The sequence below is a fragment of the Onychomys torridus genome, chromosome 6 (assembly GCF_903995425.1).
Source record: "Onychomys torridus chromosome 6, mOncTor1.1, whole genome shotgun sequence".
Lineage (NCBI taxonomy): Eukaryota > Metazoa > Chordata > Mammalia > Rodentia > Cricetidae > Onychomys > Onychomys torridus.
The window spans coordinates 120,120,293-120,148,284 of NC_050448.1; the positions used below are offsets into that span (position 1 = coordinate 120,120,293).

Consider the following 27,992-nt stretch of genomic DNA (forward strand, 5'->3'; position numbering starts at 1 on the left):
TTTACAAAATCCTCAGCCTCAAGAGAGCAAGTTCCTGTTTCCTCACACCTTATATACCTTTCTGTGTCCTGCCATATTACTGCCTAGGATTAAAGGTGTGTACCACCACTGCCTGGTTCTGTTTCTCTCATGTAGCCCAGTGTGGCCTTGAACTCACAGAGATTCAGCTGGATCTCTGCCTCTTGAGTGATAGGATTAAAGGTGTGTGCCTGACCTCTATGTCTGATTTAGTGGCTGGCTCTGTCCTCTGATCCCCAGGTAAACTTTATTGGGGTACACAATATATCACTACATCTTGCCTATAAAGAAAGGGCTTTCCTCTAATAAAATTTCTTCCTTAGGAAGATCATACCATATCAGCACTACCAGCTTGTATTAGCTTATACATTCTATTGAGGTTTTATATATATTTATATATACTTTTTGAAACTTTATGCTTTACTTAAGATTAATGTTATAAAGTATATCATTTTATTTAAGTTCTCAAATTATCACACATATGATATTCTATAGGTATTATTGTTGATTGGGCTATATTTGTTTTTCTTTGAGAGTATAAAAATTAACTTTTTAAACAAATATTTATTGAATATCACCTCTGTATCTAATTCTTCTCTAGATGCAAAGGTTACAGCAGTGAAAAAAAAAATCCCTTCTAATTACACATCTTGGTACTACTCTTCAGATGAAATGATGGTCCCAGGACAGAAACAGAACTTCATTGTGATGCCCACAATTTGTGGACAAAAGCACTCTTGCTAGTCATTTCATGCCGAGGACTGATAAAACACCTTCCGTCAGTGACAACAGACATTTGACTTTCTGACCACTTTTGGCCATTTTTTCTTTACAAACTGCTCCCTTAGTCCTTTTGACTTCAGTTGTGTAAACAGGAAGTATTCTTCATCAGTCATGTTACATACAATTCAACTGTGAAATTGTTTGCTTTTATCTATGCACAAATCCTTTCAAGTGGCTTGTATGAATTTTCATTTTGTTAATATACAAAGCGAATTTGAATCACACCATGAAAATAGAATGCATATCTTGTTTCTGAAATCAATGGAACAATTAACAATTGAGGCCATGTTAATCTTGATTTATATATAGCAAAATAATTGATGTGAGTTAACTCAAGGAAATTTTCAACTTCAAATATGAATTTCTATATTACAATTGTTGACTAGCAGACAGTGGGTTTAGTAAACTCATTCTTTTTTTTATTAAGAAAAAGATTTCATTCATTTTACACACCAATCAAAGATCCCTCCTTCCCTCCCCACCCCCCAGCCTTCCCTTCCCTACTCATCCTTACTCCCCGCAACACAGGAAGACAAGGCCTCCCGTTCAGAGGCACATCCAGTAGCAGCATGTCCAAGCCCTTCCCCCTGCCTCAGGGCTGCATTATAGGTAGTGGGCTCCAAAACGCCGGTTCATGAACCAGGCATGGATTCTGATTCTACCACCAACCCCCCTCCTCCTCCCGCCCCCACTCAAGCGGATCAAGCTACACAACTGTCTGGCCATGCAGAGGGCCTAGTAAACTCATTCTAAAGAAGCTCTTAGCAAGTATATACAAGAGTAGATTTTAGTTCTAGTGTATTTTCTAGTTTAAAATATGGTTAGAAATCACAGTTAACCCCCAAATTATCAGACAGATTACAGAAATATTAGGGCCTAGTGCAGAAATATCGTGTTCTGGCGGAATAAACTTCACAGCCTGGGCAATGTTGGAGACTGCTGAAATGAGACCAGCATCATTGATGGCCTGAATCACAATGTAGAACATGGTGCTATTTCCTACTTCCAAAATTTCTGGTTTGAATTCAAAGTTTTCTTTTGAGCCAGCCTCTTTAGGTATCAGACTAGAGGTATTCACTAAAGTAGTGTTGTTAAAATTTTGAAGATCCCGAGAATGCTGACTCATTTTGATGACATATCTATGCGCTGGAAAAAAAGAGACATGTGTTCATTAGAGTTGTGAGGATGTTTCTCTGCTCTGCACTATGCCTATGTAGGAGTTACCAGACGTGCATGCCGAGCTTTAGTGATGGAGAGCCCAGGTACAGTTTGTATCTGGCTAGCTTGTCTTAAAGACAGGTATATGGACAGTTATTTTAAAAATGTCCAGTTACAAAAATCACAGAAAAGATAATTCAGTATCGTTAATACCAGCCCTCCACCCAGAGTCCAGGTTTCTTTTTAGAAGGGCGTAGAAAGAACTGAACTCAGTTTTAAGTTAGAACAAGGAACGCATAATGTTCATGTGCAGTAAAGACCGTGAGTATCTTCTGTGACTTTTTATTAAGTTGAAAGAAGGAGTAATGGGGTGGGGGTGGGGCACTCAGCGAGAGACAAGAGAACAGATGAGGATGAGTCAAAGGCATGGCAGCCGGATGAGCACTAATTACACTGATGTGCTCAGGACCTAGTGCGGCTTCGACCTGCATCTGGATTTTCCTCCTCTTCACTATTCTTTTTTAAAAATTTATTTTTAGTATTTTATTTTGTGTATGGGTGTTTTTCATGCATGTATGTCTGTGTGCATATCTGTTGTGAAGGAGGACAGAAGAGAGTCCCCTGGGGCTGAAGTGACAGATGGTTGGGACCTCCTTGTGGGTGCTGGGAAGTGGCGCTGTGTCCTCCGGATAAACAACCATGCTCTTGTCTGCTGAACCATCTCTAAAGGAGATGGGGGGAGGGGCACAATCTTAAAGATTGATTTTATAATCTTAGGATAAAAATGCAGGAATAACTTTGGCTAATTCTAACTTTCTTGAAGTTCAGTTTTTACATTTAAAATAAATTAATAATGGCCTATAGTAGACACTCTATAAATATTATTTATAAATGAGACATTGGAGAAATTTCAGGGAAGAATTCAAATGTTATTTCATTCAGAATACCTTTTTTTAATTAAAAAAACATTTATGCATATAATACTTATCTCTTTTGTAAGTATGTTCCCCTTATAGACTCAGTTGAACAAAGAACTCCTGGGATCGTTTCCTGGCAACAAGTGTTGTAAATGTTTATACAAAAATGTAATGACTTAATTTCTTACACATGACTCATTCTGAATACTTTAAAACTCAGCCTCCAGCTTACCTCTTCCTTTGTCGAGGACCTTGCCAGGGGCGGTCCATGTAAGGTGAAGATGATGTCCGTTAAATTCGGCTTCCAGATCTGTGACTCTACTGGGTGAGAACACAGGAGGAGCGTGGCCACCACCAGGAGGCGCTCCAGACACATTAAAGGACCCTCCAGAGGCTAGCCTGCTGAAGTCTTCCACAGGGGCTTCTTGGGTTTCAGGTCTAGGTGGGTTCAGGATAATTTTACCTGTAAAAAACAGCCACAGATATTGTATCCCTCATATTGTCTGTTCTTTATCTCATGCTGATCTTAAAGCTGTTCACGGTTCATGTAGGCTGACTATAGACATTGAAAAGTGAGAGAAAAGCTTATTTATATATCGTTTTGAAATATGCTATGTTAAAACTAACTTTTCGCCTATTTTAACCTACTGCTATTGCATGAGTTCTTCGACAACAAGGAGCCACTCAGCTCCCTAGACCTAGCATTTAGCACAAGGCTTGTTGATGACTTTGGGAAATGTATTTTGTAAATGAAACAAACTGAGGGAAATGTTAACAAAATATGTAGAAGCATGGTTTATGCTGGGTCCACTGACATGAATGTGATTTTGAATCCCAAAGATGATAGCGTAATTATATACTTGGGTTTTCCACATATATTATCCCTTTCAGCATTTGTTGTATGTAATTTAGCTAATGTAGCCAATACATTCTTTTTAATGCTACTCACCATCTTCAACATAACCAGGTATATATAAAGACTTGCTCTGTTGTCTTAAACTTAGTCTGGCTGTGTTTTTTCTTGCCTGGACATGTACTTTTAAGCTGTATCTACCATTTCCATGATAATCTGTAAAATATCTTGTGTAGATGCCATCATTTTTAACAGTGTCAGCACCTTGATAATGAAACACAATAATTAGTCATGCAGTAAGTTAAAATGAAAATTGACACTTTACAAGCATTGGTGATATGAGTTTATCAGAGAGTATAGGACAGTTTAAATCCTAGTATTTTTGTTTAAAGCTTGGCGTGACTATGTACTAACTCTGTTGTTTTAGAAAGTATAATTTATAGTAGGCATTCAATTAACATTAGCACTTATATTTCACAATAGAAATTTGTCCATAAAACTCTTAGAACCGACAAAGACATTTAGCAAAGTAGCAGGATATAAAACCAATGTGAAAAATCAGTTTCCAACTTTTGTGCAATGACAGTATATTATGACCAATGAAGTATAATTATTACTGGCTGAAAAGCCAGTAGCTTCCCCATACACCAATAATGAACATACAGAGAATGAAAGCAGGAAAACAATGCTATATATAATACCTCTAAAAAAATACTCAGGAATAACTTTAATCAAGGAAGTGAAAGACTTCTTTGATGAAAAATTTAAAACACTGAAGAAGGAAATTGAAAAAAGACACTACAAGTTGGAAAGCCCTTCCATACTTACACATTAGCAGAATTAATACTTTGAAAATGGCCACATAGCCAAAAGCAATCTACAGAATGATGCAATTATAATAAAAAGTCCAATGACATTCTTTACAGTAATAGAAAAAAAGCAATTATACAGTCCACATGGAAACACAGAAGACCATGGATAGCCACATCAATCCAAAGTAAAATGAGCAAGGCTGGTGATACCACCATGTCTGGTGAGTCATGCTACAGGACCACAGTAATGGAGCAGCACAGGACTGCCAAGAGCACATGTGCAGACCAGTGGCATAGAACAGAGGACCTAGCGCTAAACCCACACGCTGAAACCATGTGATTTTGACAAAGATGCCAAACATACACATTGAAGAAAGATAGCCTCTTCAACAAAGAGTACTGGGAAATTGGACAGGTACATCTAGAAGAATGAAACTGGAACATTAGCTTTCAACTTTTTAAAAATTATTATTATATATACAGAAGAGGGCACCAGATCTCATTACAGATGGTTGTGAGCCACCATGTGGTTGCTGGGAATTGAACTCAGGACTTCTGGAAGAGCAGACAGTGCTCTTAACCTCTGAGCCATCTCTCCAAAAATATGGAACGCTTCACAAATTTGCGTGTCATCCTTGTGCAGGGCCATGCTAATCTTCTCTGTATCGTTCCAATTTTAGTATCTGTGCTGCTGAAGCAAGCACAGCTTTCATCTTGTATGAAATCAATTCTGAGTAGATCAAACACCTTAGTGCAAGATCTGAAACTCTAAACCTGTTGGAGGAGAACACTTCAGAATATAGGCATAGGGAAAAGGATTTTCTGTGAAGGATACCAATAACTTGGTAATAAAACCAAGAATGGACAAATGGCACATGAAAGTTAAAAAATTCTGTATAGTAAACAACCAAAGGAAGCCTGCCATATGGAAAAAAAATCTTTGGTAGCTATAGATCTGACAGGATAAAGATCTAGAAAGTATAAATAACCAAAAAAAAAAAAAAACCTACCAAAATAGATAACAAATAGGTTGATGAAGTGAACAGTTTTCAAAGATGAAGTACCAACCTTCATTGAGAAAGATCATTGACCATATGAAGAGTGTCCAGGATTCTTAGTCAGAAGGTAAATGCAAATTAAAAATACTTCGAGATTCCATTCTCTCTCTCTCTCTCTCTCTCTCTCTCTCTCTCTCTCTCTCTCTCCCCTCTCTCGCTCTTGAGACAGAGTTTCTTTGTGTAGCTTTGCACCTTTCCTGGAACTCACTCTGTAGCCCAAGCTGGCCTCAAACTCACAGAGATCCGTCCACCTCTGCCTCCTGAGTGCTGGGATTAAAGGCGTGCACCACCACCACCCAGCTCCATTTTTTCCTTTCTCATTTCATCCCAGTCAGAATGTTTATTATTAAGAAAACACAATAAAAATGTTGGCAAAACATGTGTGTGTGTGTGTGTGTGTGTGTGTGTGTGTGTGTGTGTAGCAGAGAAAATTCTTATACAGCACATTTGGAGTTGTAAATTAGTTGAGTTCCTATGGAAATCAGTATGAAGGTTCCTCAAAAAACTGAGAATTGAATGACTGTATGATCTATCCAGAGAACCTCACTTGAATGTCTGTGTTCATTGCAGCACTGTTCATAATAGCCAAGCTCCAGAATCAGTCCAGGTGGCTATCCAAATGTGAATGGAGGTGGTACACATATGCAACAGAGTGCTACACATCAGAGAGAAGAATGAAATATCATCTGCAGGAAAATGGATACAAAGTTGAGATTGCCACATTGAGCAACATAAATGAGATGATGCAGACAAGACTATGTATTTTCTCTAATTTGTAGATACTGGCTTTTATACAGATAAATAAAATTATATACATATCTGAAAGTAGATGTGAGACCACAATAATGGAGGCCACTAGTGGGGGAAGCAAGAGAGAGAGAAGGTAGAGAAGGATGAATATAGTTAAAGTATGGAATATGTTTGTGTGGAAAGCCTACAAGCATGTTTGATATTAAGAAGGAAGCTACCGAAACAAAGACCATCACTAGACGGGTAAAGCATATGCAAAGCACTAACACTGGTGAAAATGGAAAAACTGTACTTTAATTTCCATGGGAAGCTGCTGTGGATGATTGATTGATAAATAAATCACTGATTGGCCAGTAGCCAGGCAGGAAGTATAGGCGGGACTAGCAGAGAGAATTGAGAGAACAGGAAGGCAGGGAGGAAGAGATGCCAGCCTGCTGTCCAGGGAGCATGATGTAAAGGCAGCAGGTAAAGCCATGGAACACATGGCAACATATAGATGAACAGAAGTGGGCTGAGTATAAGAGTAAGAGCTAGACAATGGTAGGCCTGAGCTAATGGCCGAGCAGTTTAAATAATACAAGTGTCTGTATGTTTATTTTATAAGTGGGCTACAGGACTGCCAGGGCTTGGCAGGACCCAGAGAGAAAAATTCTAGCTACAGGAAGCATGAAATTGATAATAGACTTTAACCAAAATAAATGTCTAGGCTTGTTTTGTCAAGATAATCAAGTAAAATGTTTTAAAGACATCATTACTCAAATAGATTTGTAAATGTATTAAAAAATATTGACTCCAAGTTATAGTTATAAAATCCTATAGGAGAATTGAGATTCCATGGTGTCAACACAGGTTCCCATTACCTGCCCCATTGTCCCAGAGCTCCAGGGTGACTTGATGTCCATCTTCGGCTTCTATAGTGGCTGTGACATTGGCTCCCAGAACAGGCAGAAACCCTTGGCTGACTCGTGCATAAACAATCATCGGGCTAGTGTACTGTGCTGTGTTTTGACTCATGTGAGCAGTTGCGATTACTGGGGGCGTCGTAGGACTTCTTGCTCGAGTGGTCACTATCACCGCTAGCGACTGAGGTTTGGCATCCTTATTGAAGAGGCTGTAGGTCCAAGTCCCTGTCTGAAAAAGTTTTCTTTAAGAGCTTTGCTAATATTTTCCTGCTACTTGGGATGTACGATTATTTGGAAATGTAAACAAAATAAAACAACTTGGGGTACTGGCGATGCAACCCAGACTTCATGAATGCTAAGCAAGTGTCCTATTAAAAGTAAAGACTTACATTCCTTAACCTAATTAATGACTTTAAATATGATTGTCAAAAGAGAATGGGTAATATAGATTTGGATGGACAGCTATTCTACTTAATTTTTAATGAAACATACTGTCATTGTTTTAGTGCCAACAATGTAACATGTCTTTATTTCTTAACACAGGATGGATTAGTGAAACACAGTGAAAAGACTTACTTCTGCGACGCCTGGTATTTGAAGTCGAGCAGACTGCATATTTAATTCATTATCTTTGAAATCTGAGGTTGTGTATTTTTTTCCTTTTGGATCTTGGAGAGTAATTTCTGGCTTTCGTACTGTCCAGGTGACAACAAAGAAAGTGTCATTGCCAATGGTACTATCCACAGGCACTGTGCCAGTTACCTGTTTCCTCCCTGCAATATTCAAGGTTCTGCTCTCCAACTGTTACAGAAATAAAAAGCAAACACATAAAACCCATTTGTTATTTTCAGTAATGGAAGTTTAATATTTAGGTAGTTCATGGTAATTTAAAATCCATATTTAAGGTTCAATTACAATGACAAAGAATATTTTCCAAATCCCCCCCCCCGTCTCTCTCTCTCTCTCTCTCACACACACACACACACACACACACACACACACACACACACACACACGTTATTTTACCTTCCTCACAGTGGTTGTACTTTAAACATATGGTCTGGCCGATAATGCTGTAGCTTGGGGGGAATTCTGTCACACCAGACAATGTCTCTGCTGCTGCCTCTAAAGGTAGTTCTAACTAAATCTATTGTTCTAATAAAACTTGAGATTCAAAGGCTGGGGTGAAGACCTGTGAGCTCAGAGAATTAGAATAGCAACTGGCTAACCTTCAGTCTTTGCTGGCGTCCTGGAAGTCATTCCCTTCCACAACACCCCAACTAAAAGCCCCACAGTAAGCTCCTCCCTGCTATTTCCTGTCAACCAGTTGCTAACCCCACCTCGCTGAGCCTAGTTTAATTTTATTTAATTAGCACAAATGCAGCATGAAGAAATGTAACACATCTTTGCAGGCTTAAACAAATATTCCACAGACACACACACACACTATGTAGCCCACACTGATCATGATCTTGTGATCCTCCTTCCTCAGCCTCTTGGGTACTGGCATTACAAGCATCCACTATCATATCCAGATCTAGTGAGTGTCTTTCTCCACAGATTCTGGAGCACACACACACACCTACACGCACGCACGCACGCACGCAGGCACGCACGCACGCATGCACGCATGCACGCACGCACGCACGCAGGCACATACTCCTTACCTGAAAGATTCATGTCTAAATCTTTACTGTGGGACTGAATGGTATTTTGGAATTGAGCAAATATTTTGGCCTTGTATTTGAGTAACCATAGAGAAGTTTCTGTTTAGTGAGATGAATAGAAAATGGTTCAAGAATGAATGAAAACAGCAGGTACTTAATGAGTTAAGAAGTCATTATGTGAAGAAGTGGAGAAAGAGGAAAGAACTTAACTTGAAGGTCAAGAAAGACAAAAATTAACTTTAAGATGGGGAATTGTTAACAGCTTTCCACTTCACACACACACACACACACACACACACACACACACACACACACACACCTAAAAATAGAAGAATACAAGATAAAAGGTTTATGTCATATAAAAGAAAATTCACTAATGGTATATTTTACAATGGAAATATTTTTATGGCAAAAATGATTTATCAGAGAGAGAACATGTAATAGTAGTATAATAGGAATTTATTGCAACGAAAGTATTTTTACAAAGTGCTGACCTGCAGAGCCTTCTCAGAGATCCTGCCACTTCTAGATGAAATCCCACTGAAAGCATCCATAAGGCCAGTTACGTCTTTGTTGGCATAAAAGCGAAGCCCTCCTAAAGGGGAGTTTTAAATGGGAAAATCAAATGTCCTTTCAGTGACAACTTTAAAATCCACTTCACATTTCCTTTTTATTATTAAATTAAAAATTACATTTGTTTTAGTGTGTGTGCGTGTACATCGTGTCTGTGCATTTTTGCATGCATACACGGAAGTCAGAGGACAGCTTGTTGGAGTTACTTCTTCCACCATGTTGCTCCAGGGGTTGGACTCGGAGTTTGGAGGTAAACACCTTTACTCACTGAGCTGTCCCATCGGCTCGTATGAACTAACATGCTATAAAGCAAAACTTTCTAAGAATCTCATGGATGTTGAGCGCCTCTCTGAAGTTACTATAGACTTATATTAACCAAAACTGTATTCAAAATAGGTAAGAGAAAAATAAATGGAAAATGTAAGAATAAGGCAAATTTCATTTTTTATATGAGCTAATCATCAAATATAAATGAGTTAGTCAAATTGGCTTAAGTACCCATTGGTTTTATAAAAGGTGAGTCTTAAGGTTGCTCCTAAGAACCAGATGCTTATTTCTTAGTTGGGTCAAAACACACCTAGACAATTAGAGGATGACAGTTTGTAACAGAGTAAACATAGGCAATATGCAGAAAATACTTGATAAGTGAACCAGAGATTTCTTGGGTATGAAGAGTTAGGAAAGAATAGATCCCAAAGGGTAAGAATTAGACTAGTGACTGCCAGAAACACACCAATCTGTGCATAGTAACTAAACTAATAAATGCCACAAAGGCCAACTGGGAGATGCCCAAAGTAACCCAGACAGGGAATTATGAGTGCTGGGGTAGGTTATGACAGGGAAACAGCTACCCAGTTTAGGAACATCTGTCCAAACCCTTCTCCAAAGTCATACCTGTCATGGTTGACAGGCTCTCTAGTTCTTGGGCAGCAGAAGGCCCCAGAGCAATGGTGTGGATGATGGCACCACTGCTTTTGACCTCCTCAAAGCATGAACTTATCTGGCCATCTTCCCCATCTGTCAGCAATATGATCTCAGAACCAGAAGTCCTCTGGTCACTGGAAGTAATTGCCTGTGAAAAGCAATGTGTTAATTACAGTATTACTTCAGAATACATTTAAGAACACACATATTTTTTACATTCTCTTTCAGAGTTGATACATGGAAATGAGTAGAGCATTAGACTTCTCAGTACTTTTAATCCTCTAGATATACACATTTTGGCTACTCAATTGAGGTAGAACAAGTCTATGACAGTTGCTGGTATATAGTAACTACTTAATAAATAAATATAGGCTGATGTTCTCACTCCACTGAATACTTGATGAAGACACGAGATTCCCAGACAGTTGTAGAAGGCTTCAGAATGAATGGCATTTGCAAAATCAGGACCAAAGTTGGGTGAGCAAGATTGAATTATTTGTTATGTGACTTTTTAATTAGTTACTACTAAATTTTAATTTAGTTACCTCTAAAAATTTTATGACTTTCCCAAAACAAAACTAAACAACTTTGGCTTATCATGAAGGAAGAAGTTAATAAATTTTCCATTATAATTGGTTTTCATAATTTTCTGACTTCTCCTACCAAGAGTATTAGTTAGTATTAGTTAAGAGTCTAGGTGGTGTTAGATACCTTGGTTTTAGGTACCTTGAGAATAAATTCTATTTTTCAAACATGAATTATCATATTCAGTCTTTCCTGAGACTTGCCCAAACACACCACACACACACACACACACACACACACACACACACACACACACACACACCACACTTTATAGATTGTTAGTGTCATGATCAAGTTTATAGACTCTAGAAATCGGATTTTGAATCCTAGACTTGGCAATTGTTTTATGATCTTGAGATAGATTTTATTATTCTAAAGTTAAGATTCTTTTTGTGCAGAATGGTCATGGCAATATTACCCAACTCCTAAAATGATATGGATGTAAGATCATGCATCTAAAGCATTTAGTATGGACAGTAATGTAGTATACAGTCAACACATAGCTACTTTTAAATGATTCTGAAAGTGGTACACCTACGTATTTATAAGATTTTATTAAGTAAAAGATGTTTATAATACTGAATGTAATTTGCCATCATCTGTTCAGCAATAAACTTTGTGACCAAAATATAAGATATAATGAAATTTACTAAGAAAAACATACACCGATTGATACAATCATTTAAGAATGTTTCTAATATATAGTACTCATATTTTAAAACCGAGTAGACATATGATAATTATTTTCATAATAGCAACACTTGTGTAAACATTTACTTATCTTTCATATTTGCCACATTTAAATGAGCTAAACAACATTACTACCCATATCATCTGGGTTCAGGAAACAGATTTTCAATATTGAGTTACATTCCCAAGATCTTTTAGATAATTCACAGTAGAGTGAGCATCGCAGGTTTTTAAAGCCAATCTCTTTTTTTGACAAATGGGAGCCACAAAGGAAGTTAAGAGAGACGTGAACTAATGGTCTGCACAGAGCAGCAGTGATGGCTTCCAAGCGGAGGAAACAGCCTTCTGTTTCAGTGACTCAAGACACAAGCATCAGTACAATAGTGTGGAGCCTGACAGGGAAGAAGACTAGATGAACATCACAACCTCTGAGCACACTGGTCAAAAGGAACTCCGCATTTTTAAGTTACAATCATGATTGCATTTTATATCCACCTGCGCTCATTGCAGATTGCATGTGGAGCTACCTCTCTTGGATTTTTAAATGAAATTTAAATTAGGGTGTTAATGACTTTGGTCCATTACTATCAAGTTGTCACTGGCTTCTCTCTGCCCATGGCATTATAGTCCATGCATAGAAACTCAAGTGTGAGAGTCCAGAGAAATGTGTAGCTCCTCAGTGAGGTTTTGATGATTGTTTGCCCAAAGAGATTTCACCTCATCCACTCTCCAGTGCCACTCGGCATCTCAAGATTTTATCAATGGAACAACTGGATGCTGAGAGGCTGTGGCTGTAATTAATAGTTGGTGAAGTTACTTTTTTTTTTCCTTCCAGAAATGCTTTGTCTCATCCAGATCAGAATGTTATTAAATGCTAGAACTCTGAGTTCATGACCTGTGTTCAAAGCTAAATGAACAGGATGGAAAGCAGTAAGTAAATGGCAAGTTGTATTAAATTTAAAAGATTACCTGAAATCCTGCTTTAATTCCACGGCAAATTGAAGTTCCACCCGAAGCTTGTCGTGGGAGATTTGCAGTGATCTTTGGGTAGTCACTGCTATTAGTTATTTCCATTAGATAATTTTGGATTTTGGCATGCTCGTCAAATGTGACTAATCCAACCAAAGATTTCTTTTCAACAATTTGAGTTAAATAAAGTTCTGCGGCTTGATTCATTTGAATAAGACGGTCTTCCTGTAAGAAAAGGGTGAATGAACAATTTCGGAGTGTCTAAATCTTGACAGATTAATGAAAGACGAAGTCATCTGTGGGCCATAGAACATGGGAATAGTTAATGGACTTTAAAAACATTTTAACTCTCACATTTTTAAAAAGTTTAAAATGTTTACACATCAGTTGTTATGGCTGTGAAAGCCTTTAAAGTCTATGCCGTTTAATAACAGTTACCAATTTGGAAGTTTCAGCTGAGGAAATGATTTTTAAAGTGATAAGAAGGTGCTTATTGGAATGTATTTTTAAAAAGTAGCACAATGAATATCTCTAAAATGCCCACTAATAAAGAATTATTTGAATAGATTATGGAACATTGTTCATATAATATAATCATTAAAAATTATGTTTGTGCTCTTGATGGGATATTGCTGCTCCCAGACAGCCTAGGTTATTAAAAACTCCAGTAACAAGTGTGGGAGTCCTCCTTATGAGTTGCTGACCAAGGTGTTTTTAAAGGCTCCCCAAACAAGAGAGGTCATTATCATTGATTTTGGTTGTCCCTGCCCCGAACTAGACAACACACATTATTTGTAGGACACAGAGAAATTAAACTGGAGAGAGGTAAGAAGCATCTTCTCTGTTGTATACCTTTCATTTTGCCAGAAAGTGTATATAGGTCCCTGGAAATAAAAAAAAAGTCAATAATCTTATTCAGTGGTGGACCCTGAGTGCTACAGTGCCCACCTGCCAAACAGTGTGTCTACTGGTGTAATAGTCAAGTGACTGTTATGGGTGTAATCAACTGCCTTCTGGTCAGATATGAGGCCCTGTCCACAAGAGAGATTTGTGCTTCATACTGCAAAAATGGTCAGGAGTGCAAGGCTGGGGTGATCACAGGCTGTAGTGGGGAACCTATTACCGGTTTTCCCAAGTGTACGTGTTAGCAATAGTATAAATAATAAATCAGTAAAATAGTTGCCTTCTAAACATGTTTCTAGCCATGGATTAGTGCTGCCTGCAGAATCTTAGCTTCTTCATCACTCACAGAAGCTCCTTTTGCCGTGGGAAGTGGTTAATCCGGAGACTCAGAACTGGTCAAAGTGCTGAAAATAAGGGAATTTTGAGTGAGTGATCACCCCTAAATGGGACCTCTGTATTCTGCCTTCCCCCAAGTCCAGAAAACATGGAAAAGGGGAGGTGGGAAGAATTTAAGAGCTGGAGCTGTGAATGGCTGTCCTCTGGACATGATGTGGCCATCGCACTCATGAGATCACAGCAGCTGTGGTGACAAGATCATGTCCATCAACATTTCAGAATGGATGGGGACGGGCTCACGAGGAGCTATGGGGGCTGCTGGGGAAGGGGTTCGTATTTCCTCACAGGTAGCCACTGATAAATTACCCATGTTTTCTATATTCAGTGAGTTATTACTATAACACTCATCAAAGTGGTAGGGATATTTGTCAAGATGGAGAGAGAAGGGACAAGACAGGGTGGTGGGGGTGAATATGTTCAAAATATATAACATACGTTATGAAATCATGACAAAAATATTTTACAATTTACATCATGGAAATGGGCCTACATGCTTGCAGTCCAAGCACCTGGGAGCCTGAGGCAGATTGAATGACACAAGATTAAGACTTGTCCAGGTGACACAGCCAACAGCAGGCCACCTATGGCTCCCAGCATGACTGTGTCTCAAAAACAAAGAAAAAAAACCCAAATTATTTAGTGTCCAAATGCTTGCCTAGCATGTAAAAGGCCCTGGGTTCATTTCCCAGCAACACACACAAACACACACACACAGCCCACACACAATTTTTTTTTATGAAACCATTTTTATGAGGAGTGCTTTTGATATATGCCATAAAAGTTAGATTACAAAATATCTAAAATGTAACAGTTTTGTAGAGGAAAATCAAATAGAGTAGTAAAAATAAAACTGGAATGGTACATTGAATGATGAAACTGTAGATTTTTCCTTTGGTTGTATTTTTTCTAGGAAGAACTGACAGTTAAGGAGTAAAAATGACCAATAATCTAATGAACAATAAACAATAATTTGTTTTTTTAAACTTAGTCTAGATACTTATTTAGATAAAATCATTGGGCAGATATTTATTTGAACATTAATATCTCTATATATTTGAACATGAATATATTGTTTTACTAGAACTAAACCTAAGAATAAATTATAGTTCTATATTTAACTTAAATACTTAATTTAAGAAATCCAGTAAAAAGTGTCTTACGTTTTTCATGCTTCCAGATTTATCTAGCACCAGGCAGACTACCCGCTGTTTGGACTTCAGCAGTGAAAATGCAGGTCGGGGCGGGGCTTCTGTACCTATCATGGGAGAGGAATTCTGAAAATCAGCAGACTTCTTGATTACGTCCCACGTGCTTCTGTAATTGCACATTTTGTTTTGTAGGTTTGGGGCTTCTCTGTTGTGCGTTTTTTCTGTGCAAAATTCAACCACCTGAAAAAAAAAACCCAAACAATTCAAACACAATATTGTAAAAATTTGTAAGGAATCACTTTCTTTTCCAAATATGAAGTTAGCTACCATGTGCATCCTGAACATGATTTGTCTCACGACAAGAGTCACTTTGTGGTCAGGTGGTGGCCCACACCTTTAATCCTAGTACTCCGGAGGCAAAACCAGGCGGATCTTTGTGAGTTCGAGGCCTGCCTGGTCTACAGAGCAAGATCCAGGACAGACTTTAAAACTACACAGGGAAAATTTGTCTCGAAAAACCAAAAAAGAAAAAAAAAAGTCACTTTGTAATCGTGTTTTGCCATCCCTTTTACGAGCCCCGAGTGGGAGCCAGGCGGAACTGATGGACAGCACACGCTCCAGGGAGGTTCTTTCGGCACAGTCGAATCGCATAGGTGAAGCATGATGGCAGCTCACACAGCTCCTTGAATTAGCTTCCAGCTTTCTCTTCTAGAGTTTTGAGAATCTCACATCTTGAATTAAGTTTAAGAAGAAAGAGTTGTGTAAGGCTCGTGCTAATTTCTAACAGTCCCCAAAAATGGTACAGTAGAAATGTACAAGTTTCTGTGCCCAGATACTTGAGGACAGCTACTAACAACCTCTCTCATTATCAGTGCTTATGAATTCTGATACATAAAAACAGTATACCAGAAAAATTAATAAAAGTTCAGGGAGAAAATTAGGAAACATACTTCTTTCTCCGAGTATCGAATCGAATCACTCTGCCAGTGGGGGTTTTTATTACTATAAACTTTGAAAGCCTCCAGGTTTTCAAAACCTGGAGAAAGAAGTGTCAACATAAATTGGCACAGTGTCCAGGAAGGGAACATTTTACAATAATCTCTTGAAAGCGGATTTCAACAGTCATTTTGTTATTTTAGTTCTCCCATCCAACACCATGTCTGCAGATCTAAGCGCAGAGTCAGAACTAGCTTTGCTGTGGGATATTAAGGGGCAGTGCTGTGGGATGTTCTGTATGCTAAATGTGTTGCTCTGATTGGTTAATAAGTAAAACACTGATTGGCCAATAGCCAGGCAGGAAGTATAGGCAGAACAAGTAGAGAGGAGAATTCTGGGAAGTGGAAGGCTGAATCAGAGAGACGGTGCCAGTCGCCATGAGGAAAAGCATGATGTAAGATACTGGTAAGCCACGAGCCATGTGGCAACTTATACATTTATAGAAATAGGTTAATTTAAGATAAAAGAACAGTTAGCAAGAAGCCTGCCACGGCCATACAGTTTATAAGAAATGTAAGTCTCTGTGTGTTTACTTGGTTGGGTCTGAGCAGCTGTGGGACTGGCGGGTGAGAGAGATTTGTCCTGACTGTGGGCCAGGCAGGACCAGGAAAACTCAAGCTACATAGCTTGTTACATTTAACTATCTCAGATTTACATTGTAAGAGTGTGCTTTGTTTCTGAAATGGCTTGGATTCAAATCTCCCAAACGGGGTAATATTGGATAGGAGGAAAATATGGATGCAAACAAAACAGTGCTTCAAAGCACTTCCAGGTAGGAGGAGATGCTTGTCACACCAGGTGCTGCTTCCTCCTACCATTCCCATTGCCATTGAGTCAAGCTTTGTGGGTACCTGTCTCTTGTCTCACCCCATTCCCCACTTGTGTTCAGCCTGGATCCTTCACTTCTATCACAGAACTTCTTGACCCTAGAATGGTAGTAATTTCCCCAGAGTGTCCATTCACCCCAGTGGTATTTAGAAAATTAGAGAAGACAAATTCCTCCCTTTACTTTCTTAGCGCTGTCTGCCTGCAATGTTCTGGTGAACATTAAAGCCTTTGCTGACTATGGGCAGTGCCCAGCTCGGGCAGCCGCGTGGCACCTGTGCTGCACATACACTGATTTTTTTCAGGTTTGTTTTTTTGCATATAATTCTTTTCATCTTCCTGCTGTGGTAGTTTATATTTACCTCTTCAAATCCTAGTTTAAAAACATCCCTTGGGAAGTCCTTGCTTCCAATGCAAGTACTAAGCAGGCCCATCCATGCTTTGCTTCCCCAGTCCTGGGAGACTGGTTACCTTCAGGGTGGAGTGGCCACAGAGAGAATCCATTGTCTGGCTTTCAGAAACAATGGCATTAGCTCTATATCTCTTCCTACTTTGTATTAAAATTTTCCCTTGGTATTTCTGTCTTTCTCATTAAACTGAAAATTTCAAGAACAGTTCATCTTCTGGTTATTTCTTGATTTCTAGCTTCAATCACAGTGCTGGGCTTGAGATAGAAAGAATGAAGTTTGAAGGAAAGAGATGATAGGCTATTCAATATAGTTGATATATATAATTTGTCTCCTGGGTCTGAGTTTATGCTCTTGTATATAGTATATTTAATCTGTGTTATGATAATTAGAAGTTATTGTTATTTTAGATAGGATACATGTCTAACATGCAATATTTGCCTCCAAACTATGTCTTGTGTAATTAGCTTCCCTGTATATTTCAGGCATGTAGGTATTCCCTTACTATTTATGTCCCTAGTAGGCAGCAGGAGTCACCTCTTGTCATAGTTAGGGTTCCTAGCTATGAAGAGACACCATGACCACAGCAACTCTTATACAGGAAAGAAAGCATTTAATTAGGGCTGGCTTACAGTTATAGAGGTTTAGTCCACTATCATCATGGTGGGACATGGTGGCATGCAGGCAGACATGGTGCTGGAGAAGGAGCTGAGGGTTCTACAATCTTGATCTGAAGGCAACAGGAAGTGATCTGGCACACGGGCATGGCTTAAGAATATGTGAGACCTCAGAGCCCATCTCCATGGTGACACACTTCCTCCAACCTACTCCACCAAAGCCACACCTCCTAATAGTGCTACTCTCCATGCGCTTATGGGCCAGTTACATTCAAACTACCATACCTCCTGATAGTCATGTGCCTTGGTGGTGTATGTTCTGAACATCCTCTTGAGTCACATGATTTCTTGTCTGTTTGGATATTGAATAATTTTGTTGTTCCAGCTTCAGCTGAGAAGTTCCTCAGTCGTGAGGTACATCCACTTAAATTTGGGAAATGTATGGAGAAGTAAGAGGAGCCAGGGGAAATGGCTTGGTAGTTAAAAATATTGGCTGCTCTTGCAGAGGACCTGGGTTTAATTCCCAGCACCCACATAATGATTCATAACTATCTGTAACTACAGGTCCAAGGCCTCTTCACAAGTATGATAGAGAGATCCATTTGGGCAAAACACATGTTCACACAGAACAAATTTTAAAAGAAAATTTCCAATCAGTATTTCTACTTGGATTTTCATCATTCCCTAGGCTCCATAAGAATTTTAAATTTCATTAGAACCTATAGATCTTTATAAACCTTTGCCTTATAAATATTTGTTGCTAGCCATTTGCTGCTTTTAATGAACTGATCTTGCAGTTTGGAGATATATTATTTTTATTAGTTGTTTTGAATACTTTCATTAGTTTCATGTTTTAAAATATATTTTTACCCATATAGAAACTTTTTTTTTTTTTTTTTTTTTAGCTGAGGATCGAACTCAGGGTCATGCATTTGCTAGGCGAGCGCTCTACCACTGAGCTAAATCCCCAACCTATATAGAAACTTTTAACAGCAAATAAATAACAGTAAATACACAGTCTTCCTGGTAGTAGAAAACATATGTAAACTAGCCATATAACAAGAGGTTAATGCACAGAATTTATGTTATCTGAGGGAATAGCTGAGCAGCAAAGTCCACAAATAATCTGGTGGAAAACCAGCAGATGATACAAATAGATATTCTGAAGAAAAGACATACAAATGAATGATAGATATGTGAAAAACTTCAACACTGTTGTCAAGAAGTACAAATGATAGCCATCTCCCTTTTTGTTAGGTGGTTATAATAAAAGACACAAAAAATAAATGTTGAAGAGAATAGTGGAAAGATCAGCTTGCACTCTGGTGAGGCTTATCAATCAATTCAGCCATTTTTAGGGCAAATTATAGAAGTTCCTCCAAAAACTAAAATAGAAATACTAGAAAACCCCCAAAATCTTACAACTGTGTATATATAAAAATCAATTTAGGAAAATCAGTATGTTACTCCTATGTAGTTGTATGCCCATGTTGGCTGTGCTAGTCAAAATATAGAAATATAGTCAATGTAAGTGTCCATCAATGGATGACTAGATTAATAAAATGTTTTATATATATATACATATATGTATCCATAATGGAATATTATATCATAAAATGAATGAAGTACTATTATTTGTTCCACCATTCATGAACCTTGGGGACATTGTGCTGACTGACATAAGCTAGGCATAGGAAGTCAAATATTTTACTCATATGTTGAGTCTAAGAAAAGTTGATCTGTTGTTGGTTGTTTTTTACTCTTTGTGGGGGATGGCCCACCACCCAGCTCCCAAATAAATCACACACAGAGGCTTATTCTTAATTATGAATGCCCAGCCTTAGCTTGGCTTAGTTTCTAGCCAGCTTTCCTTAACTTAAATTATCCTGACTACCTTTTACCTCAGGGCTTTTCCTTTTCTCTAACTTCTGCAAATCTTACTCTTCCTCTGTGGCTTGTTGTGTAGCTGGGTAGCTGGCCCCTGGAGTCCCCCTCCTTCTCTCTGGCTGCTCGATCTTCAATCTTCTTCTCCCAGATTTTCTCTTTCTGTATATTCTCTCTGCTTGCCAGCCCCATCTATCCTTTCTCCTGCTTCGCTATTAGCCAGTCCTTTATTAGACCACCAGGTGTTTTAGACAGGCACAGTAACTCAGCTTCACAGAGTTAAACAAATGCAACATACACAAAAGTAGCACACCTTAAAATATTCTACTATTGATCAAACTATATTGATCTAACAGAAATAGAATCCAACATGAGTTCACTGCCGCTGTGCAGTGGGGTGGAAAGGGAGATGAAAGGGGTTGGTTAATGGGTATAAAATTTCACTTAGAGAGCAGGAATGAGTACTAGTGTTCTAAGGGTGACAGTGGACACAGTGGCTGATTACAGTTAGCATAATTCTGAGTTTCAAAATAAATAGATATGAGGATATCGAACATTTGCATTCCATTTAGTATGTGTTTGAGGTGATAAACGTGACAATTAGTTCTACATGATTATTACACACTGTATACATCTATTGGGATATCATACTTTATCCTAAAAAATTATTATATGTCTATTGAAATTAGTTATTTTTTATCAGTTAAAAGCTAGGAAAGAGAAAGATGGGCTAATCCTGAGAAAAAGCTATGTAGTTATTTTCCAACAACATTATACATTTTGTAATTTAAAATCTGTTTATTTTGTGTCTACTTTGTGTCAAGCACTGTTAGCATGTTGCTTATATTAGCCCTTATAAACCAACAACATAGCAATGCAGATTGTATATTTTAGTTTCCAATTAAGGATGAGAGAACAAGGAGCTGAAGAGATGGCTCAGCATAAAGAGCACGTACTGTGCTTGCAGAGGACTTGGGTTCAGTTCCCAGCACCCATGTGGTAGCTAACAACTAGCTGTCTGTGACTCCATCACCAGGCCACTGGATGACTATGCCCCCTGCAGGCTCCAGCAATCACACACACCATGTGAACATACACACAGATACACACACACACACACACATACACACACACACACACACCACACAATTAAAAATAAATCTTAAAAATACATAAGAGAAATACATCTCTGATTTATCAATTTTCCCTCAATCACAGCTTGAAAATGAAGAATGAGTTTCTGTACTGAGACCATCTGATTCCCAAACACCTCCTATTACTCATCAGACTATATGTTTAAAGGTATTTTAGGGCCAACAGTAGCTCAGTGAACTTTTTGTTATTATATCTATTCTGTGGAGACAATACTGTACATATTTTATAATATCAATGTTTATAATTGTTTGGTAAGCTTTAGTGAGAAGAAAATGGAAATCTTAGAATGTTGAAAGCTCTATTTTAGATTAGAAGAGTAACATGAATAACATCCAGGGAAGAAGTAAAAACAACGTTGTTACTCTAGATACAAGATCAACAGACAAACGAGGAGGTACTCTATGATGGTATCATGGGTTCCATTGAGAAGGGTACCCTGCTCCATATGAACCTGAGACACAAGTTAGTAAGAAAGAGCAGACACATCATGACATGGCCTGGAGAAAATGGCCTGGAATCAAACCTAAGAGTAATTTCCTTTCACTCTGTTTGTACACATACCATCAGGAGAAAGCCAGTTTCCATAGTTAATTTCCCTCCAAGGATTCCTTTTTCCCCCAGAAAATAAATAGGAAGCACTTACAGAATTGAGATTTTGCATGAACATTATGGAGTCCGGGGCAGTCTGATGTTTGTTTGGGATAAATGCACACTTGGCTTCATACAGTCCTGTCCTTGAGTCACGTCGACATGGCCTTGTTGTGCAGCTGCCCCTCTGACATTCCTTGACCACATTTGAGCCATCAATGCCAGTGGAGCATCTAGGAAGAAGAAATAGATTACTGTGGTGGTTCTGGGTGTTGCACTCGGGGCTTGTGTATGCCAGGCCAGCCCTCTGCCACATTGTGAATGCCTCAGCCCCCATGTTTTTTGTTTTTTTGTTTTTAATTCCTCAATTTTTCAGTGCTAAAGGTCAAACCTAGACAAAGCAACACCCCCAAAATCTGTCAGTGGCAACTGTTATTGGTCATCACATACCACAAACTCCATTTTGACAAGAGTAGATACAGGGCTTAACCCAGCCTTACCATGGATTTCAATGGAGTCAGCATTTTTCAGCCTTTATTGTTATTTTTAAATGTTTGTGTATTCTCAGTCATTACCATTCACCTCCTTTGAGGCAGAGTCTCTCCTTGGCCTGGAACTTGCCAGTCAGGCTAGATTCACCAGCCAGCAAGCCCCAGGCATCCTCCTTTCTCTCCCTCCCCAGTGCTGGGATTATAGACATGCATCACCATGCTAGCATTTTTGTGTGAATTCTGGGGATCATTGTTAGTTTCTCATGCTTGTAAAGCAAGTACTTCCTAGTCTGAGCCAGATTCCCTGCTGAGAGCCGCACTTTTAGTTCATATTCCTTAAGCATTCATTGCTAACTAATGTGATCAATAAGTCTATTGCCTTGGTTACATCGAGTTAAAAAAGATAGTAATTCCTATATTACAGTAATACTGTGAAAATTAAATGAACTAAGATTTACAGAAGAACTATTTTTGGTGGAGTGAGGTGAGTCAACTTTATGGTTAAAATTCTTTGATTTTATTGTATTCTTCACTTTACATCTTGAGCTGCACTGAGTAGGAAGCACAAGTGATGAATTCAAACCATTTGGACTCATGATAAAGGTAATTGTCAAGTCCCTGGCAGGGTGTGGCCAGAGGCAGCAGAACAGGAAAAAAGGATTCTAGAGAGCTTCCATTTATAGGAAGAATTTCTTCCCATTTTAAACTTTGTGATATTAGTTCACTTCCATAGATTAATTTTATTTCAAGGATAAAGGAGATCTTGGAAGATATTATCTTATGTAAGTTCAGCCCCAAAGCTGAACTCATGTAAGATGGCACTCGGTTTCTGGTATGCTGTTAGGAGCTCAGTGATACACCTCTTTTCATGATTGGTCATAAGGAGACTCACTGATTATTCCATAGTTTATAAAGCACTTATTATTTGATAATTCTTTGTTTAGTTTTGACTTTGTTGCAGGCTCAGTACTAGGAGACTGAAAAAAGGACACAGTGCTCAAGGATCTTAAAATCTCCTGAGAGAAAAACTTCTCCCGGACAGTCAGGGCTGGCTGATAGAAGTGTGAGAGGCCCACGTGCTGCCTGGGAGCTTTTCCCAGCCTTCTCCATCAAACCTCCAATGAGAGGGGCAGAAAGATCCTGAGATAGTTTTGTGGTGGGAATGTGGGGAAGGAGAGAGCGCTGGGACAGCCCAGCCTGTGTGCTGCTCCAGGCAGCTCCACAGAAAGGAATGGGGCAAGTGTTTTCGAGAATGCCACTTCATCTCAGAGACGTTCTTCCAGAGACTGACTGGCTCCTGACCTCCGTTTCTGCGTTTCTCAGTACTTTTTCAGTGTTCTGTTTGTTACTTTCAGTTTGAAGGCTTAAACACTTTACAAGTTTATACACAGAGTTTGGTTACATTTACCCCAGAATTTCATTTCTTAAAAAAAAAACTACTTACTCATTCATCCCCACGAGAAATATGAATTTTCAGTAATTTAGAAGTAAAATATATTAATCACAAAGCCCTATAGCAACTTAATTGGTTTCAGTGAAGCAGCTGGACCCTAAAAATTTTGAAATTCAAAGTGTGCATAGAGTCGAGATAGACGCGGGCCATAAGAGACGTTAGAGGAAGAGGAAGAAACATGTCACATGTCTTCTTTCTATGCAGAATTAGTGTAAAATATATGTGAAGAAATGAAAGTGTAAAATGATACTGAAAATGTATATAGGCTTGAGTTGCAATTTGTTAATGTCTGTGGATTTACCTAGTTCATTTCCTGCTACCAATAAATAATGTTTGTAAAATTCCAGTGAGTATTGAAATAGGTCCCAGTACCTGACTATCTCCTTCTCAAGAATGGGACACAAAGATTAGTTGGATATGTATTAACACATAATGGTGCACCTGAATATTGTGGTGAGCTCTCTGAACACCTGCCCACTTGAGCTGTCCAGTACAGAGAGCTGATGCCATAGGCAAGAAGATGTAGAATCAGTTTAGTTCATACTGTGATACCTTGTTGCTTCAAGAGTGTTCTTTCCGGACATGTAGAAGGGCCGATCTGTGTTAAACTCATCAAATACTCCCCACCGGAGATGGGCCCACTCATGAACAAAGACTCTGCCTGAAAGAGAAAATTGTCATCTATAAAGCTGAAGTTATAATATTTGAACACAGTTTCCCTTTATTTTCAGTCATTTGTTCATTGCAAGATTGAAATTGTTACAAACTTTAGAAATTTATACTTTTTAATAGCTCAAAAAATTCAAATATGCTAGTTACGACATGTGACCCATTACTTTTAAGTTTGAATGCACAAATATGTGGAATGTAACTATCATATTTTCAAACAAAGGTATTACTTAATGTTTACTTTTCTTAAAGTCCTCAAAATCCACATTAATAGTGATGCTTTGCTTTTCCCCAGTGAAAATAAGAAGTATAAAATATGTATTTTTACCTCGGGGTCCATACGTAGGCAAATTATCAGTCAGTAGGAAGTTTGGAGTAAAATGTATGTACTGTCCTCTGTCTCCACATTGTCCATATTGAAGTGTGTAGGGATCATCTCCAAATTTCAGATTAGGGTCAGCAACTATGACATCTGCCTTAAATGCAGAAGAACAAATGCAATCAGATTACAAGGGCATAAGAAACAAGAGATTTTACAAAAAAGAACTGTTTCATCTAAACTGATAAAAGTTGGGGCCGAATAGAGGGCTCAGTGTGTGGTGATATTTTATTTGTGTTGAAATTTGGTGATATTTTATTTGTATATTAATAAATAAAGTTTGCCTGGAGATCAGAGGAAATAACAAGCCATTAACTCAAGTCAGGCAGGGACAGCACACGCCCTTAATCTGATCACTTAGCAGGTAAGGTCTCTGGTGTTCAAGGACACACCAGGGAATAACCAAGCATGGTGACATACACCTTTAATCCCAGTACCAACCAGAGAGACCTGGGGGGTCTGTACAGACAGGCTGTGACAAGGAAGTGAGGTAGCTGAGCTAAGAGCCAATGAGAGGGCAGAACTACAAGGCAATAAAGGTGTGGGAAGACAGGAAGTTGCTCACTTTTTTGGAAGAGGCAGAGCTGGGAAGAGCAAGGTTGAGTCAGGAGACGCCAGCCCACCATCCAGGAGCAGCATGTAATGGCACACAGGTAAAGCCAAGGAACATGTGGTGACATATAGATGAACAGGAATGGGCTGAGTTTAAGTGTAAGAGCTAGTCAGTAGTTAGCCTGAGCTAATGGCTGAGCAGTTTTAATTAATATAAACCTCTGTGTGTGGGAAGTTACTTGGGGGAGGCAAGTGGGAAAGTTTTGTCCTGACTTCAGGCCAGGCAGGACACAGCAAAATTACAGCTACTTCAGTGGGTTAAGTGCTTTCTGTTTATGAAGAAGGACCAGAGTTAAGTCCCAACACCCACTTAAAAGCTAGGTATTGTAACCCATGTCTGTAACCCCAGTAGTGAGGTGGTAGAGACAGGCAGACCACTAGAGATTGTTCTCCAGTCAGTCTAGCCAAATTGATGACTCTCAGATTCAGTAACACACCCTGTCTCCAAAAAATTAAAGGTCAAAAGCAAATAGAGGAAGACATCAAATATTAACCTCTGACTCCTACATGAGCATGTACACATACACACATACACCCTACATACTGTGGTTAGATTTTTAGATGGTCTTTTAATAAGAAACCCAGAGCCAGATATCAGAGAAACAAAACAAACAATAGCCAACCTCACCTCGCCAACCTTCAGCCGGTCTTCTTTTCTCAGGCTGAAAGCCTCTGAGTCCTCACTGAATCTTAGCTGAACTGCCTTTTTCTTATCTCCTCATGCCTTACATACCTTTCTCTGCCTGTCCATGTCACTTCCTGGGATTTAAGGCGTGTGTGCTTCCCAGTACTGGGATTAAGGGTGTGTGCCACCACTGCCTGACCTCTAAATCTAATCTAGTGGCTTGCTCTGTTCTCTGAATCTCAGGCAAGTGTATTAGGGTACACATATATATACACACACAACACACACACATACACTACACATTACACACTACACACACACACATATGCACACATATAGCATGCACACTACACACACACACACACACACACACACACACACACACACACACACACACACACACGCAGGTGTATGTCCACACATACATATGCACAAAGTTGTGGACATGTATACAAACATAGTTCACACAAATGTATACACACATACACAAACAACAAAAGAAAAGTTATATTACTAATTACTCACTTAATGATTAATAATTATCAAACTTTCTAAGTATTCACTTGGAAAAGGCACAAGAAACAATTTAGGGGCTGGATGTGACACTTACTTTGTCATATGATTCTCGTTTTGGCATTAAGTACTCAGATTTTGACTTCCAGGTCATTGGGACTAAAATGCTCACATCCCTGAAATAAAATCTTCCTTTGCTGGCTTCGAACAGGTAAGTAGAGGCTTGAGTTACCATTTCCTGATGAAATTAAAAGTGCATTGTGGTAAGAAATTCAAAACAAAATGAGCATGAACATCTGTACCCAAACCAGAAGAAACAAATGAGGGCGCCTCTCCCTCAAACATGTCTGCACAGGGTAACTGGAGAAATGGGATCCACTTTACTGAATCTCTCCAGTCTATAAACTCATTTCCACATGCCCAAAGTAAACTCTGATTTTCACTTGCCCACCCCTCCAGCTGGCGGTTGGGGTGGGGATGGGAATGAACTATGAAAGTGATGATGCTCAGAAGTCTGAAGGCAAGTTGTTTATTTAAGCAGTTTTCTTAAAATTGGGTTGTTTAAACAAACTGGGAGATTAAGGTCTGGTGACATTTGTATTTGATGTTAATTAGAATTGTTTTTGTTTTATTTGTAGTTATCACCTAAGTGGATTGTATACATAAAAGACTAGACTATAAAAACATAGTTTTTGAAAGCTTCATATACAAATATGAATCTACATAACTCCCCTCCTTATTACCCCCTCCAACTCTTCCTGTAACCTCCACTCTCCTTAGCAAATTCATGACCTCATCTTAAATTATCATTGTTACATATATGAATACATTTCTACATATACATCTGTACATATAGCTTACTGAGTCATTCTAACATTGCCCAAGTGCTAATAATAAAGATAAATAAGACTTTTTTTTTCAGCTTGCTACTTGCTATGATCTAACAAACCAATCCATTTATAGAGGAATAAAACCCTGTGATGCTAACCATATGGAGATTTTGAGAGGATCTAAGAACAAAGTACACATTACACAAATGGTTTTATTATATAAATGCAATTAGAAATAAATCAACTTCAAACATGTCTAAAGTTTTCCTTAAGGTAAGATAGATTAGAATTTTAGGTTTTCCAAAGTTGAGCATGTGAGAGCAACTGGAGAAATGTGTCAAACAATAAACTGCTAGAGTTTAAGTGTACATTTGCTGTATAGGTTTTGTAAAAGCAACATTATTAAGATAAAATGCGAGAACATTTCTCCATTTGCTCTAAAGTCTATTACCTTAAATTTAGTTAATAACTTATTAAGAGCTTGAACAGTAGTTTTAATGTATAATAAAAATACAAAGTTAAGCATCTTGACTTGTAGATTATACTGCAGACATAATAAATGCAATCAAAGCAGTTTTGAGAGGGTATAACTCACTCTCTTTCTCTTTCTGTGTGTTTAAATACCTAGGTAAAAAGAATTATTGACATGTTAATACTCAGATAATGAAACCCTTCTTACCTTTATGCTTTGGATGAGTCTTTCATCTTCTGGCACACTGGGATTAATTGCAATGACCACACCCTCATATCCATTGTTGTTTAGATGGACCATGGAGCTTTTTGCCTCCTGCAAGAGATGCAGGCTGAGGAACAGAAGGACCTTTAGACCTGGCACCATGTTT

The 27,992-nt window shown here is 38.5% G+C and overlaps 1 protein-coding gene and 1 non-coding gene across 2 annotated transcripts; both read right to left on the reverse strand.

Annotated features, from left to right (window-relative positions):
* Positions 1 to 1,606: 1,606 nt before the first annotated feature.
* Positions 1,607 to 27,988, reverse strand: LOC118585917 (calcium-activated chloride channel regulator 3A-1-like). Its single transcript, XM_036190914.1, has 14 exons — positions 27,830 to 27,988; positions 26,418 to 26,558; positions 24,520 to 24,667; positions 24,075 to 24,183; positions 21,634 to 21,811; positions 15,119 to 15,346; positions 12,660 to 12,884; positions 10,386 to 10,563; positions 9,413 to 9,513; positions 7,828 to 8,052; positions 7,210 to 7,480; positions 3,826 to 3,993; positions 3,109 to 3,339; positions 1,607 to 1,947 (listed from the first exon to the last, which is right to left on the reverse strand). Exons 1-14 carry the CDS (start codon positions 27,986 to 27,988, stop codon positions 1,607 to 1,609), a joined length of 2,703 nt encoding a protein of 900 aa, XP_036046807.1.
* Positions 5,140 to 5,245, reverse strand: LOC118586513. The gene has a single exon (XR_004945381.1). It is a non-coding gene; the product is annotated as a U6 spliceosomal RNA (small nuclear RNA).
* Positions 27,989 to 27,992: the final 4 nt, after the last annotated feature.